The 15,691-nt window shown below is 45.8% G+C and overlaps 1 protein-coding gene across 4 annotated transcripts in view; it reads left to right on the forward strand.

The window, feature by feature from the left end:
* The window catches only part of RASSF2 (Ras association domain family member 2), a 43,298-nt gene extending 27,907 nt beyond the window's left edge, over positions 1–15,391 (forward strand). For 3 of the 4 annotated variants that reach the window (XM_032786776.2, XM_032786761.2, XM_032786769.2), the window contains exons 8-11: positions 1,413–1,464; positions 2,036–2,157; positions 6,653–6,750; positions 9,205–15,391. In XM_032786776.2, the coding sequence (XP_032642667.1) occupies positions 1,413–1,464; positions 2,036–2,157; positions 6,653–6,750; positions 9,205–9,274 (342 nt within the window). In that variant the 3' untranslated portion in view covers positions 9,275–15,391. The remainder of the gene's footprint in view (positions 1–1,412; positions 1,465–2,035; positions 2,158–6,652; positions 6,751–9,204) is intronic. The other variant, XR_012655282.1, reaches the window with a different exon arrangement.
* Positions 15,392–15,691: the final 300 nt, after the last annotated feature.

Genomic DNA, 15,691 nt, shown 5'->3' on the forward strand with positions numbered 1-15,691 from the left:
AGTAAGCGGGCCGGGTAATGGGGACAGGGTGACCCTCACGTGGTGGGATCCAGATTGGTAAGTTCAGGACTCAGGGGATATGGTTTGGTAGGGGGGTTGTAAGGGTTTCCCCCTCCCCCCCGTGGGTGCGTGGAGCCACATCGGCTCACTCCTGGTATTGGCGGTGGCCGGTGATGTGTTCGATGTAAATGTCTCTAGACCACCGGATAGTGTCCGAGACCATCAGGCGTCTCATGAGTCGCGCATAGCGACGGCCCACCCCACAGGCCCTGAGCACACGTTCGTTCCAGGGGTCCCAGGCGCCCAGCGCCCCGACGATCAGAGCGTCGGTGTAGACCTCGTAGCCCTTCGCCCGCAGGGTGTCAGTCAAGGGGGCGTATTTCTCGAGTTTGCGGGCTCGGGCTTCGCGGAACGCCGGGGTCCTGTTCTCGAACGGGATGGTCACGTCGACGAGGATGATCTTTTTCCGCTCCTCGTCCGTGACGACGATGTCTGGGCGCAGCGGGCTGTCGGTGCCGGGGATGGTGCGGTTGACCGCGATCTCACCGAGGTGTGGGGCGATGGCCTTCGCTAGGCGGTCCTGGACGGCGTTGTGGCGCAGCTGCCAGGCTCTGGCGTGGGGTTTGCAGCTGCACAGGACGTGGGGCAGGGTCTCCAGGGTGTACCCGCACTTCCTGCAGCGCTTGTCCCGGTTCCCGTGGCGGACGGCTCCGTTGAGCGGGACGCAGTTCAGCCGGGCGCGGTGTATGAAGCGCCAGTCGGCGAAGCGGGTGAAGCTGCCCGCGGGGAGGAAGTGGTTGCTGGAGTCCCACTTGCTGGTCACCTCGAAGGCCTTGCCCTGGTCGGGTTTTTTCCTCAGGGTGTCCACGTAGAGCGCGTGGACGGCGGCCTTCAGGGACCTCTCCAGCACGCCTCTGGCTCCGGGGCTGACGGTGATGCTGCCCTCCGTCCCGATCTGCGGCACCAGAACTCCCAGCTCCTGTCGCTCCTCGCTCCAGACCCAGCGGCAGCCCAGTCGCTTCCCTAGTCGGCGCGTGGCGTCGCGGGCGCGGGACCACAGCGAGGCGGTGTCCCACCTGTCTCGGCCGAATTCGCCGTCCAGGGAACCGCTCAGGAAGGTGGCTACGTCCTGGCCGGAGGGAGGCCTGCCGATTCGGTGCTCGGTGGTAGCGTGCAGGGCGGTCGCCGCGACGCTCTTCTAAACTCTGTACCTAGCTCTACCCTATTTTTTAACCCATCTACTAAATGACTAGAATTCTTGCCTGAAGCCAAAAGCATATTGTGGAGAACTGTCTCCTATCAATGCAAGGTGGATGCAAGGTGTTATGGAAGTGCAAAGTGTTTCTTTTTTTCATAAAGTTAATCTAGCTGCCTTTTGATGCTTTGACATCTTTCTTTTTTCCTGGGTTCAGATTGAAAACTCGGCTGACGAATTTGCATTGTATATTGTCCACACCAGTGGAGGTAAGTCTGGAAGAAATCCTCTAGCTGTAATGGTTTAGAGTAACTTGGCTTAATTGGCGACCCCTGCTGTGTATCTTTAAGGCTGTGGTTCTTAACCAGGGGTACACATATCTCTGCAGGTACGCAGAGGTCTTCTGGGAGGGTACGTCACCTCATCTAAATATTTGCCCAGTTTTAGAACAAGTTACGTAAAAAGCACTAGTGAAGTCAGTACAAACTGAAATTTCATATAATGACTTTTTTGTACTGCTCTATAGACTATACACTGCAATGTATATTCCAATTGATTTATTTTATAATTGTATGGTAAAAATGAGAGAGTCAGCCATTTTTCAGTAATAGTGTGCTCTGACCCTTTGTGTATTTTTGTAAGCAAATCGTTTTTAAGTGAGGTGAGACTTAGGGATATGCAAGACAAATCAGACTCCTGAAAGGGGTACAGTCGTCTGGAAAGGTTGTGAGTCACTGCTTTAAGGGATACTGCCAAGACTAAAAATATTATCTTCTGCTTTGTCTGTATGGTCTGTTTTTCTAATTGCTGTCCTGTATATTGCGGGGGGGTCCCTTGTAGAAAAACAGAAATTGAAGGCTACAGATTATCCCCTGATTGCCCGCATTCTGCAAGGGCCATGTGAACAGGTCTCCAAGGTCTTCCTGATGGAGAAGGACCAAGTTGAAGAAGTCACCTATGATGTGAGTGTCTTTGAGTGGAGCACCATAGGCTGTTAAGCTTTAAGACCCTGTGTGATGTGCAGAACTATTTTGCTGACTCACCCTGGAGGCAGGTTAAATGTGTTTCATAATAGCCAGCTCAGGAATATAAAAAACAGGGGGTGTCTCTGAAAGAAGAGGAAGGGACAGGCGGTCTTGCAGGGAAAAGACGTAAAACAGTTAGTTTGGGTAAGAAGGCTTATGTTCCCAAGTACAGTTGTGCTTTGGGGATATGCTATTTAAATAAGTGGGTGTGGGAATGTTCATATATATTGTTGTATGCATGTGTTGTGTTAAGAGCAGGGTGGCAATCCTCCCTTAGACATAGGGAGGCACTGCTGGCACTTAACCAGGTGAAACTGGCTAGTGTTGCAATTAAGACATACTTGTAGCATGAGTGCAAATGGTACAAGTGCATAACTTGTTGAGTGGAAAATGCAGATCCATTGTTGAGCTGTGCTTGAAGTTCGCCATCTCTCTTCCCTCTATCATGCGTGCCTGCAATTTTCATGCTGCTGCCTCTGGACTGGAACATGGTGTTACTCTTAGGAGGAAATAGAGGGCCCCATAATCTATAACTGAGAGGAGGGGGGAATGGGATTAGGAAAGCAGAAAGTTATTGCTAAGTGGAATCTGGTCAAGATGATACATAAAGTGCTTTTGCGAAAAGCGCTGTGAGATCTCAAGTGTTCTGGCTCTGTTTTGTATTTTGGCACTGACGAGGTAGGACAGGGAAATAATGCTCTTGCATTATTAGGAAAAAAAATCACTTCCTGCTTGGCTCAACAAACATTGAAAGCAATGCTAATAAGTCTGTGGAGAAGACCTATAAAATTTTAAAACTAAACTATGCTAATAGCTTATAGCAGGGGGATAGTTTGCAAGATGGCTTTAAAAATTCAACAGAGGATCTTTCTTTATGGGAATATCTAGGGTTTCTTCAAGGGTAACTGCTGTTCAACCTTATTGTCTGTTTCTATTGTGGGATGAGTTTAAGGGACCCAAATATGATGGTAGTTGTGTGTTGTAGGGTAAAACTTCAATTTTGGGGACTTTTTCAGTGGGTGTGACATTTCCCGGGCTGCCCAATGTTGTTGTGAGACACCTCACTATCACTTGCCCTTAGCTTGAGAGAGCCTTGTCTGGGCCTACTTCCCAACTCTACCAGCCTCGGCAACACAAGCAGTCCTCTCTAAGCCTCTGCAGGCCTTGTTTGCGCTCTCTCTCTACGGGGTAGCGATGGGCACACTCCAACCACCCAGCCCTGAAAGCATCTCCCTGGAGCATCCAGCCCCTGGTCTGCTGGACATTCGCAGTATTCTTAAGAGTTCCAAAGAAGCAGCAACCCTCATCTTACAAGTTGGACCTGAGATCACCACTCTGTGTTACTCACAGCACTTAGATATGTTGGTAGTGAAAACAGGTACAAGTCAGGGTAACAAAGCATATGAATTCAAGTGATAGCAAGTAGAAGAGTTGGAATCAAATGGTTACCTATAAATAAAATGGTAACATGCATTCTAGAGCCTGGACTTAACAAGATACTCTCATGTCTAAAACATTGCTTGCCAGTGCTGTGCAGCCGGGGTGGCTGCGATCTTTCGTTGTGAAGTGGACAATATGCTGTACAAGTAGGATTACCATCTGGCCAGTATTTGACTGGCATGGCTGTTTTTTTGTTTGTTTGTTTGTTTTTAACATGGATATACAAATTTGCATTATTATCAAATACACTGGGATAGCTAATGTTAAAAGTGTGTGTCCAGCTAAAGATGCTGCAGTGTCCCCCATTCTCCGATAACAGATCAAAACTGTTGAAAATACAGCAGCTGTCTGCTCACCAACACGCAAGCACACTGTGAATGTGCGTGAGAGAGAGTTTGAGTCCCACAGGAGTGAGGAGACATGAGATATTGTCAGTCTTATCTGTATATGATGTCTCTCTAGATACTGTAAGTGGCTGTTGGGGAACTGGGTGTGTGTTTGTGTGTAGAGTTGCCTTGTGTGTGAGGTGCCATTTTTTTTTTTTTTTTGCATTTCAAAGGTGGTAGTACACTTATGACCAGGCAGGGAGAGATAGCATGTGCCTTTTAGGCAGGAGGTAGATGCTTATCTCCTTGTGACCTTTATGAGCATAATTTTTTAGCATAGATGCATAACTTCTTAAATATCTTTCTTGTGTACATTTTGTAAGGATTATAATGAGCAGTGGGCTCTTGGTAGAGACATCACATGACACCTTTTGGTGAGCTCTACTACATGTCCATAGGGATCCCCATAAAATGATGCACCCTGAGTGTCTGCAGCCAGTTGGCATCAACAGGCCCATAGGTCATACTGGGTCTTGGGAGACTAAATCCAATTAGGTGGTTCTGAAAATTTTACCTTAAGTCTCTTTAAGATCCATTTTGAAGATTCAGCCTTCATCTCTCTCTAGGACTTTTTTGATAAGGGGGGAAGTTACAGTTCCCAAAGAGTAGCCAAACCTGATTAATGTATATTCATCGCTGTAATGGATGATGGCAGAGTCCATGCAGAAGGTTTACCAAGTTGAGTTCTCTTATCAACACCCTATTTCTACAGTACTCAACTCCTTAGTGATTGGTTTGTAGGGCTGGTTGGGAATGTTTTGAGGAAGCATTTTTTTGTAACAAAATGCAGATTCATCAGAATTCAAAACTTCATGGGAAAGGGTTGGGTTTTTTGATAAATTTCCCACTTGGAAAATTTTTTGAAAAGTTTTGAAATTGCTGAAATGTCCCATTTTGATATTTTTTGAAATGGAAAAAGTTGTTTTTTAATTCAGAGACTTCTTGTTGAAAAATTTGACATAAATAGCAATAAAATATTATAAAAATATATAAGTTGAAAACTAAACATCTTGAAATATAACTTTTTAACCTGATTGCAGAGTTTTGGGGGGTCTTCCTTATCGGTTTTGGTTTTTAATTTTTCGTTCATGAAAATTTTTGAGACTTGAACTTCTTATCCCTGTTCAGGATGGGAACATTTCAGGATGGTGAAAACAGGCACTATTTGGATTAATAAATCACCTGGATTTGCCTGGGTATTCCCCTGACTTCTGTCACTTACCTTAGTTTTATAGCATCAAGAACCAATCAGATTTTAGCTCTTCCACATTTGATCAACAATCATTACAACCTCTCATTTCTAACATGTCCCTTGACATAATCCATCCTTTCAAAGGAGAGAAATTAATGCTCATAGCCAATAGCTATTTTCTGCCATCTGGTGGAGAACAGAGTATAATCCTATTGGAGCTGGATTCCCTGTTTGTCCGCACATTTAATTTCAGCAAACGGGACAGAAAGTCAGCAGAGTTCAAAGTAGAGTGTTGTATATGAATTGATGGAACTTAGCAGGTTTCACTCCCTCAGTAGACACACATACACTAGGATCTGTGCACATGTACTAGAGAGAGGTGAGAGTTCACTCCAGAATTGAGACCAGCTTGTACAGCCAAAATTATTATTGGAGGTCTCTTCACTAAGTGATTTATAGTGATCTATATTAGCAGAAAGTAAGTTGATATGGATAGAAAAGATATTTTCATTTAGAGGAATCTATTCTGCTCTGTTACACCAGCGTAAACCTGAAGTAACTTGTCTGACTTCAGTGAAGTTACACTGGTGTAACAAAACAGAATACTGGCCCCTATGGTTCAGAAAAAACAGGAATTTCTGTTTTTGCCTTTAGCTTCAGTAATTTAATCATCTTGTTTTAATCATCTTGTTTAAGGAAACTGCCATTGTTTGTCTAGATTTCCTCTTGCGTCGTACTATAGGATCATTCTAGTCTTGAAATATTTTGTGGCCAATTGCAAAGAACCTTTAGTGAGGTGTTCCCAAATGTCAATGTTTTCCCAACACTGGTGTTGCTGCCTTTCTTGCAAATGTGCAAACGGCTACTGCATTGAGTTACATTGTATAGAATGGAAGGAAACTCGCATCCCAAGGCAGCACTCTGTGAAAGGAGTACAGTTAAACCTGTGAGCAGCGATTTATAAGAAGAAGCTATAGACTGACTGGCATGTGGTGCCCGGATGCAATAGAGGTCAAGCGGTGTTTTGCCTAAGCAGTTACATTGGGGGCCTGTGATTTGCTCACTTTGGGTGGGGCTTTTGGAAGTATTCAGAGTTGGCCTAACTCTCCTGCTACTGACGTCACTGGCAGTGTGATCTATTGTAAAGCTGGTCACTCCCTGTGCATAGGGCCAGCACAACAGCTATAAAGTGATAGACTTGTGCTGGCTCTCTCTGCATCAGGGGGAGCTGGGGACTTGACCATCCATGCCTCAGTTTATCAACCTTGTACTGGGAGAATGCTGCCGCCGGGGATTGGGGGGATGGATGGTAGGAGGTTTAAATGCCCTTAAAGCACTTTCAGATCTGCCGATTTACAGGAATTTGTTTGGTAGTGCTCCATCCATTGTGTTCTTATTTTTCCTTTCAACGCAGGTTGCTCAGTACATCAAATTTGAAATGCCAGTTCTTAAAAGCTTCATCCAGAAGCTCCAAGAAGAAGAAGACCGTGAAGTGAACAAACTTATGCACAAGTAAGTGGTCCCTTCTCAAGTTAAAATAGTCCTATGGGCTTCTTCCACGAATGCCTAAGGCCCAGATTTGTCACAAGCAGGTGCTTAAAGAAATCGTGACATTAGGAGCTTGGTGGTTGAAGCAGGTGGGGGACTTCACCATCCATGCCTCAGTTTTACATCTGGGCTGCCAGTCGGGTCTTCCGGGGTGTACTTCCTGTGGTGGTTAGTCTCCCAGGATTTGCAGTGCGTCGATCGTGGCTGTGCCATGGCCTCTGGATGGTAGAGCGGAAGCATCAGGTGCCCAGACCCAGGGTTTAGTCGTCTGGATCCGTATACCTAAATCCATATTTGTGCACCTAAATAAGTGGCCCGACGTGCAGAGGTTCTAAACTGCTGTCATCTCCCTCAATTTAAAGGGAGTTACTGGTCGGTGAGTACTTGGGGAGGGAAAACGCAAGCCACACATCCAGGTGCCTATCTGGGCATAGCTGCCTAAAGTTAGACACCTGCTTTTGAAAAGTTTGGTTCCCCCTACAATATTCAACCTTCACAGAATTGCACAGAGAGGAAGCAGAAGACACTGATACTGCATATAGCCCATTCTTGAATTGCGGCCGCAGGGGCTTCTTGGCAATGGGATCTATTTTAGTAATAATGATGCTGATAAATGGTTTTGACAATATTCTGCTCCTTTTTCTTATCTCAGTGCTCCTTAGCTATTAGCGGGGATTGCTTCACCCCACCTCAGATGCAGCCACTGCTGGGCTGGAATGCAGAGACAGGATACCAGAGCAGATGGTCTGTTCCAATGTAGCATTTCCTCTGTCTTTATAATGAATTGTTATTTCACAGTGCCTCCAAGTGTGCTGGGTGCTTCAGAGAGCTGACAATATGATTGTCTGGCTATCCTCAGGGGATGCAAACATGCCAGTTCAGTTGGTTTCAGACTTTGAACACACTACCTTTTTAGCTGCTGTCTTGGGGCAAATCTACACTATGGCCCTACGTTGGTGCAGCTGCATTGACTTAAACAGTAGTGTGTCTAGGAAGGTGAATTCTAGATTATTCTTTGTGTCCTTTGACATCCCAGCAGTGCTGCCAGTTCTCTTGTGGGGACCCAACCAGTGTCAGACCCCTGGCAGCATGAACTTGTGAACTGTGAGGTGTGAAGGCACAGTTGCTCCCTGACTGAGAACCTGGCCTGTGATGACGTGCTGTGAGAATGGTTCGCAGCTATTCCTTTAGAGAAATTGACAGAGATGAAGATGCTCCATTTCTGGCAGTATCTCAACTAGACGCATCATTTGTCTATGTCCCCATAAAGAATGCAGGATGGGTGTAGGAGGAAGCATTCTGTCTTCTATTTTCATAAAGTGGCTAAATGTCTCAGCTAATTCATGTGTTTAAAAAGTCCCTGGCAAGCTCAGCCTTACTTGTTTCCAGTGGTTAAACAGATGGGACCTTGGGAGAGGTCTCTCTGGTTAAACATTGAGCTTGGGACAAAGTTTGTCATGAAGCTCAAAGCAGGCTTGTCTGAGGTTCCCAAACCCTTCATGCAAGTTTGGGCTGACACATGGCTTCATATTGCTTTGGTTTGTGTCTCTGGCTACCTCAGAGGCTTGTGCCTCTCCTCATGCTTACCAGACAATTGAGAATATCTTGGGCTGTTGGCCTGTAGATTTACAAGAACATGAGAATGGCCATAGTGGGTGAGACCATTGGTCCATCTAGGCCAGGGCCAAGCTGATTGGCCGGGAGGGAGAGCCACTCAAATACAGAATGACTCACAAGATAAGAACGGCCCTCCTGGCCGAGACCATTGGTCCATCTAGGCCAGGGCCAAGCTGATTGGCCGGGAGGGAGAGCCACTCAAATACAGAATGACTCACAAGATAAGAACGGCCCTCCTGGCCGAGACCATTGGTCCATCTAGGCCAGGGCCAAGCTGATTGGCCGGGAGGGAGAGCCACTCAAATACAGAATGACTCACAAGATAAGAACGGCCCTCCTGGCCGAGACCATTGGTCCATCTAGCCCAGTGTCCTGTCTTCTGACAGTGGTCAATGCCAGGTGCCCCAGAGAGAATGAACAGAACAGGTAATCACCAAGTGATCCATCCCCTGCCGCCCATTCCCAGTTTCTGGCAAATAGAGGCTAGGGACACCATCCCTGCCCATCCTGGCTAATAGCCATGGATGGACCTATCCTCCATGAATTTATCTAGTTCTTTTTTTTAACATCCTGCTCACAGCTGTATGAAGACTATGACTGGGTTAGAGGTAGAAGGCCCTTGACTCATGGAAATTGGCTCCTCCACTCCCTTGCACAGTCAGAGTCTAAGTTCAAAGACCTTCAGGGTCTATTGTGAAGCTCATATGGGTGAGGAGTTACAGTATTGTTGACAATTTGTCAAGGTACTTAAATTTTTGGGGCGTGACTCCAGCAAGGCTCTTTCTCTCTGTCTCTCTCTAGATACACAGTTCTCCGGTTAATGATAGAACAAAGACTAGAAGAGATTTCCGAGAGCCCGGCAACAATCTAAAGTTCTTCTCAGCGCTGTGCTGCAGCCCTGTATTGGCGGTCGGTCTCTCTAAGAATCACTGTTTACATGAAGAATGAAAAGAAGATGCACTCCATCCTGGGAACCAAACCTGAATGCAAAACCCTGTGGAGACTGAATGCGTGTCCTGTACCTGCGCAGCAGACATGGATGTGTAAGAGTCAATGGACTCCTTCTGCAGAAGGAAAATCTTCCAGTAATTTTCCTTTTCCCCCTCTCAAAGGAAATGATTTACAGAATGCAAGCCCAGCATTCACAAAGAGGAGAGTTGACCTTGCTGGCATGTCGAAAGAAGGCTTTTGGGATATGCCCACCAAGGCTGGTGTGGCATGCCTGTGCGCCTTGACCTGCAGTGTCTGTACTGAAGAAGCAGTTGAGTTGAGAGAAGTGGATCATGCTCCTTTGCTTCTCGCCTACTGCGATTCTGAGATGCTTATCCATGCTTGAGTGCTGATGTTACTATGCATAGGGTCTCATGTCTGTACGCAAAAGAGAGAACAAAACTCATGCTCACAAAAGCTAGTAAACCAGCTTCTGCCATGCCTGCACACTTAGAAAATACTAGTCCGTTTAAATACTCCAGACCAATCCCAGTACGGGTAGCCACTTTGCTGCAATAACTCCTGCCAACCTCCACTCGTGCCAGAATGTCGTGCATTATGAAGTGTGTTTTTGAGGGAAAGATATATGTTCTGTGTAACTTTTTCCCATACAGGACAGTCCTCTGTGTTCTTTATTTTTCCTGTTCAGAGGGTTCTCAGAGTGCAGCCACAAAAGATATACTTTTCCCCCCCTGCATGGTATGGGTGGGAGATGCATCTTGTTGTCCCCTGGTGCTAGACTTTTCCTGCCTCATTCTGCTCGTATTGCTCCCCTGACTGATGCTTGGCACCTCACTTTCACGTGTGGGTCATCAAGCATATGTCTGCACTGCAGCTAGAGGTGTCATTCCCAGCTCAGGGAGATGTACACGTGCTAGATTTGATTGAGCTAGCATGCCAAATGTAGCAGCAGAGGTAGCAGGTCACGCTAGCAACCTGAGTACAATCCCATCCAAGACCCTAGCTAACGACTCGGTTCTGCTAGTTTGTGCCACCGCTTGTACTGCTGTAGCTGCACCGTTCTATTTAATGCGCTAGCTTGTACACATGCTAGGTCTGATCATCTGCCTGACCTGGAAATGGCAGTGTAGATCTTCCCAAAGTGAGGAGGAGACCAAAGAATAGCGTGAGCAGGAAGTGGAGCTCCCAGAGGGCTGGTGGGAGACAGACAGCAGCTGGAAAGGAAGAGATGCACCTACCTAGGTTGGGAGCCTTGACAGCTATATCCTCCAACATACATGCTGGCATGAGATCTCTTGGGAGGACTGATGGGGTGGGGGCAGTTATAACTATCACCTGTTGGTGGTTTGGGCTGCTCTGTCCTTGAGAGTTTGGAGTCTGTGGGTCGTGGTATGGAGTTAGGCCAGGGCGGCTTCTGGGGGTGGGGGCAGAGGAGTGTTAAGTGACTGGTTTCTAGAGTGAGGCTCGTGGGCCTGATCCTGTAAGGTGCTGAGTTCTCTCAACATGTGATAGGCCTGATTCTCCCCTCTCTGGTGTAAATCAGGAGTAATTCTGAAGTAGTGGAGCCCTGCTTCAGCAACCGTTGGTTGGTAGGTTTGGTGTATGGGTGGTGTTGGTGGCCTGTGTTAAACAGAATATAGATGATTTGGTGGTCCCATCTGACCGTAAACTCGATGACTCTATGACCAGCCTAAAAAATAGTATCGAGGGAAATTGACGGGTGCATTGCTGAGCTAAGCACTTTGCCAGGTCAGGCTGTCAAAGTCAGCAGGGACTGGGTGTGTCCATGAGATACTCCAGTTGTGTGATACTCACATGATCGTCACAAGGAATAAAGGGAGCCAGGATGTGGCAGTTCCATGTAGCTTGACATCAATTATCTAGATTCTGATGCATCTGCCAGAGGAATATTCTGAGATTCAGGGGGGAGACCAATTTATTTATTTTTTTCCAAAAGTGCCTCGGAGACTTCAGAGCTTCTGGAAAATTTGTCTCAGAACCAGTTTGAAGAAAGACCCTTGATTTGTCCACACCTGTGATTAAAGATTCTTGATCCATAAACCCTTCCTCAAGCAAAGGAAGCCGACTCCCACCAGCGTACTGTCTTTGCCTGGAGTTATACTGAGCGATTCCCCGGTTGCAGAGCATGAGCTGGGTTGGGGCTGTTGATTGGAGAGTGGCTAATTGTCAGTGGATTTTTAATCTCTGCAAGCAACAACAATATCGCCATTAGCTTCACACTCCAACTAGTTTGACAGGGATCATGTGGAAGTAGCCCTTCAACTCCTGATGTCTTAAATTCAGCTGACTGTCTGTAAGTAGTGTTTACCATCTCCACTGTGTGTGCGTTTTGTTGTGGGGTTTGTTTGTATGATGGATGTAAAGCACAACGGAACTTGTAAGGCTCCCAGCTTGGTTGTAAGTGGCATCCTTTCATTTGGCTCAACAGGTAGAACTGCTTCCTACAGACTAGCAGGCCCTTGGTTCAAAGCCTAGCTGGGATGACGTGGGACACTTATTCTCTGAATCCAGCCCAGATTTGATCTTCAGTCCTTAATATCTGCACTGCAGAGCCCATAGCAGAAAGCCCTGCTCGTAAATGATGGCCTCAAAGATTAATCTAATGCTGGTCTTCAGTGAACAGAGAAACTGGCAGTGGGGTTAGTGGACTTCAAAGCATGCCCTAAATTAACTTAGTCTCTGTTTTCCTTGATTGGCTTAGGACCAGATCTCTATGGGGCCTTTATTTCCTTTAAGATGTGCGGTATATTGCTAGCATTTCTCAGACAGACATTGAGCCCTAAGGTGTTTAGCTGTCCCTAGATGCCCTGGGGAAATAGCTCCCAGCAGGTCAATTGCGGAGGATGACATTGCTTCTGATACTGCTAAGGAGAATGGGTTTGGTTTTGTTTTAAATGGGACTTGGATACAATGGTGTTTGTCTCTCTTTACTTTCTTTACTCTCGGGATTCATGGCTTTGCTGTGATCTGTACGACGTGGTTCACTCCTGTCTCTTGGCTCGTGTAACATCCTCAGTAGGGTCACGCAAGAAATAGGAGCCAAGCTGAGTTTCCAGATGGGCGACAGGAGCATCTCCATCGTGCGGGCTTTGCGTTGCTGTGACGAGCTGCCTGCTGGTGGCTTTACATTGTGTGTCTTAATATAGAATAGGTTTCAATCTATGGGCAAATAGCATTTTTAATATTTTAGAGCGTCTGTAGCAGAAAGCACTCAATCTACGTAAAGTGTGTAACAAAACCAGAGACAGAGAGAGAAGGGGAGTGGATGTCCCAGAGCACCAGGATAAAGAGCCTTTCATCCTTGCACTGCTGTTTTGTTTTTTAAAGCTGGTAAAAAAAAAAAAAAAAAAAATTCTAATTATTGCTGAAAACTTTCACAGAAACACCAGGTTTTTTTTTTTGTTTGTTTTGTTTGTTTTTTTTACTTTATTCTTGCAATTCCCTGCCCCGTTCTTTAAGCAGCTCTAGTTAGCTCAGATCTAAGTCTGGATGGAAACTGTTGTACGCTGATGGCTGTTGAGTGGCCCGATGGGAGAGGAATGTGTTATTTTCCTAGTGAACTGGTGCTGATGGCATGAAACCCGATGCCAGAGTAGGTGCTAACAACCCTCTCTTGCTGGGAGACTCAGCAGAGAAGCTAAGGCCCCATCTACACGACGCGTGAAATTCGATTTTAGATACGCAATTTCAGCTACGGGAATAGCGTAGCTGAAATCGAATATCTAAAATCGAGTTACTCACCCGTCTTCACCGCGCCGAATCGATGTGCGCGGCTCGCAAAGTCGAATCCGGAACTCCGTTTGTTTTGGTGGAGTTCCGGAATCGATGTAAGCGCCTCTGGGTTCGATATATCCCCGTCTAGACGAGACGCGATATATCGAACCCAGAGCTTTCGATTTTAACGCGCCGAAATGGCGCGTCGTATAGACGTGGCCTAAGTGCTGTCAGGCCCCAGAGCCAGAACCCTGTTCCCTTGCTTGGAAGAGGGCGTGGTTTTGAGGCATGTAGCCATGGCAGCCTTGGGGAAGCTTATACTGCCCCTTTTTATGCTGTGTCTGTTTAACCAGTCTCCGGGGCTGTCACATGGGCGTTGGTTCAGCAAAACATTTAAGCATGTGCGTGAGATAGGGTGATGAGGTAGCAAGTGTGAAAAATCAGGACGGGGATAATAGGCACCTATATAAGAAAAAGCCCCAAATATCAGGACTGTCCCTATAAAATCAGGACATTTGGTCACTCCAGCTTGAGGCTCACTTACGTCAACCTTCAAAGTTAAGCCCGTGCTTTGCTGAACTGAGGCCTCTAGCATTTTTTACCAGGGCTCAGTTCACACACGCAGTGTTAAGAGGCAACCTTGCCCTCACCCCCCTCCATAATTAAAGGCACAAAATAGTAACATGCGACAAAATGACTTGATTAAATAAAAGCACATTTCTATTGTAATAATTAAAAGGGAGGGGAGACTCTTTAGGCTTGGAAATAAAATATTCACCTTCGATTGCATGGCCTCTGCTGAAAATAAAAGAAGCTGCAGTCGAATGTCCATTGGGCTTTTTATGGGAGAACTGCCTATTCATGTAGTTTTCTTTTCCACTTGTATCTGGCCATGTAACCCTTCTTTTTTCCCCCTCCCCTGCTTCTCATTTGCACTAGTTCTATTGGGGAATGGGAAAAAAAAATGATGTGAAACTCTCTGATCTATACAACATGCCAAATATCGCCCAGGGAAATAGTTTCCAAGAACGAGTTTCTCTTGGAAGACATTGTTATAAAGAAACTCAAGCCAGCACAATGACCGTATGAAGAGTTGCAACTTGAGGTTCCGATCAGCGTGGTTTTGGGAGGTTACTCCACACCTGTTTCAGGATCATGTAGCACAGAACCAGCTATTTGTGAATTTGTTGGTGTCTCTTTTTGTAGTTTTTGAGTCACTGTGTACATTTTTTTTGGTTAATGAATAAGTCTAGGCTAACTTTGCCCTTGTGTATAGGGTGAATAGAGATCTTTGTAAGACTTTTTGCTGACATCTGTCTAGATTAGGGGCTTGTACTATGGCATATTTCTCTATCTTTAGACACGTGGCCATAGTGTCCAGTGGTGCTTACCGCACTGCAGCTTTTTCTAGTACCAGCACCATTTTGCGCTGTCAGTGTTTTGGGGGCGCAAATTTCCCTAACTTAGAGTGGCTCTTACATTGCTCCTCATTGAAGGCAATGGGAGTCTTTTCAAGGCCTTTGGTGTACACAGGTTCAGACTCTGAGAGCCATTGCGAACATGCATGCTGGGCTTGTGCTTCCTTACCAGAAAAACTGAAGAGCTCCATTTCTTCATTGCCCTGCACCTCACGTGGTTGCTCTCCCCAGCACAATTCTGACATGGCATGGGGACATAAATCCTGATCACCAAGATCTGTTTGCAAAAGGGGAACGAATGAGGCAATAGTGCATCCTTGTTACTAAGAGAATGAGCAGCAATTGGGATTATGCCAGTGACAGATGTATAGCGACCAGGGCATGCTGGAACCATTTTCCCAACCCTTTAGAAATTCATATAAATGTGAACCCAGATCCAAATCTAAAACCACTACTGGGTTTGCCCCCACATCCCTAGCTGAGCTGCAGTTTGAGCCTCAATTACCACCTGACATAAGTAGAACATCTGTGTAAATCTCTCATTCTGGAGCTAAACTAGCAATATCTCTTTGTATGTCAATGCTAACTAAAATTTGTGGCGATTTTCTTCCTCTTGAGGTTTTTGTAGTGTAACTTTGTAGGCTTTTTTTAAATGGTACCTTTTTTTTTTTTTTTTACACAAATCTGTCTAGCATGTGTTACTGAAAATATTGTAAAGTGACAAATGCTTTTTGTGTATTTTGACTATGACTTTGACAATGCCTCATTAATGAGACAATGCCTCATTAATTATGTAACAATTCAATACGTTATCAAAGCACATGAGTTAGATCCTTTTTTTGTTTTTCAAATAAAGCACTTTGCAGATAGAATTGCTACTGAGATTGCTGAGTTTGTGTGTATTTGTTTTCTTAGAGCTGATGGTGAAGAGGAGACAAGACTAAGTTGAATAAACAAGTGTTAAAACGGGAAAGGTTTCACAGGGTGAGAATAACTCGGGTTTGGAGTGCCAGTGGAGCTTCCTTACACTAGCTAAGCATCTGGTGCATTATGCCTCAATTTGGGCTTATGAGGGTTGTATCCCAAAAATTTCCCCACTGGCACAGACCAAAAGCCCATTTGATAGTGACATACAGCACTTGATCTTAATTGTCTCTTGTTAGGCTATCAGGCTAGATTGCCAA

Source organism: Chelonoidis abingdonii, chromosome 2 (genome assembly GCF_003597395.2).
Source record: "Chelonoidis abingdonii isolate Lonesome George chromosome 2, CheloAbing_2.0, whole genome shotgun sequence".
Classification (NCBI taxonomy): Eukaryota; Metazoa; Chordata; order Testudines; family Testudinidae; genus Chelonoidis; species Chelonoidis abingdonii.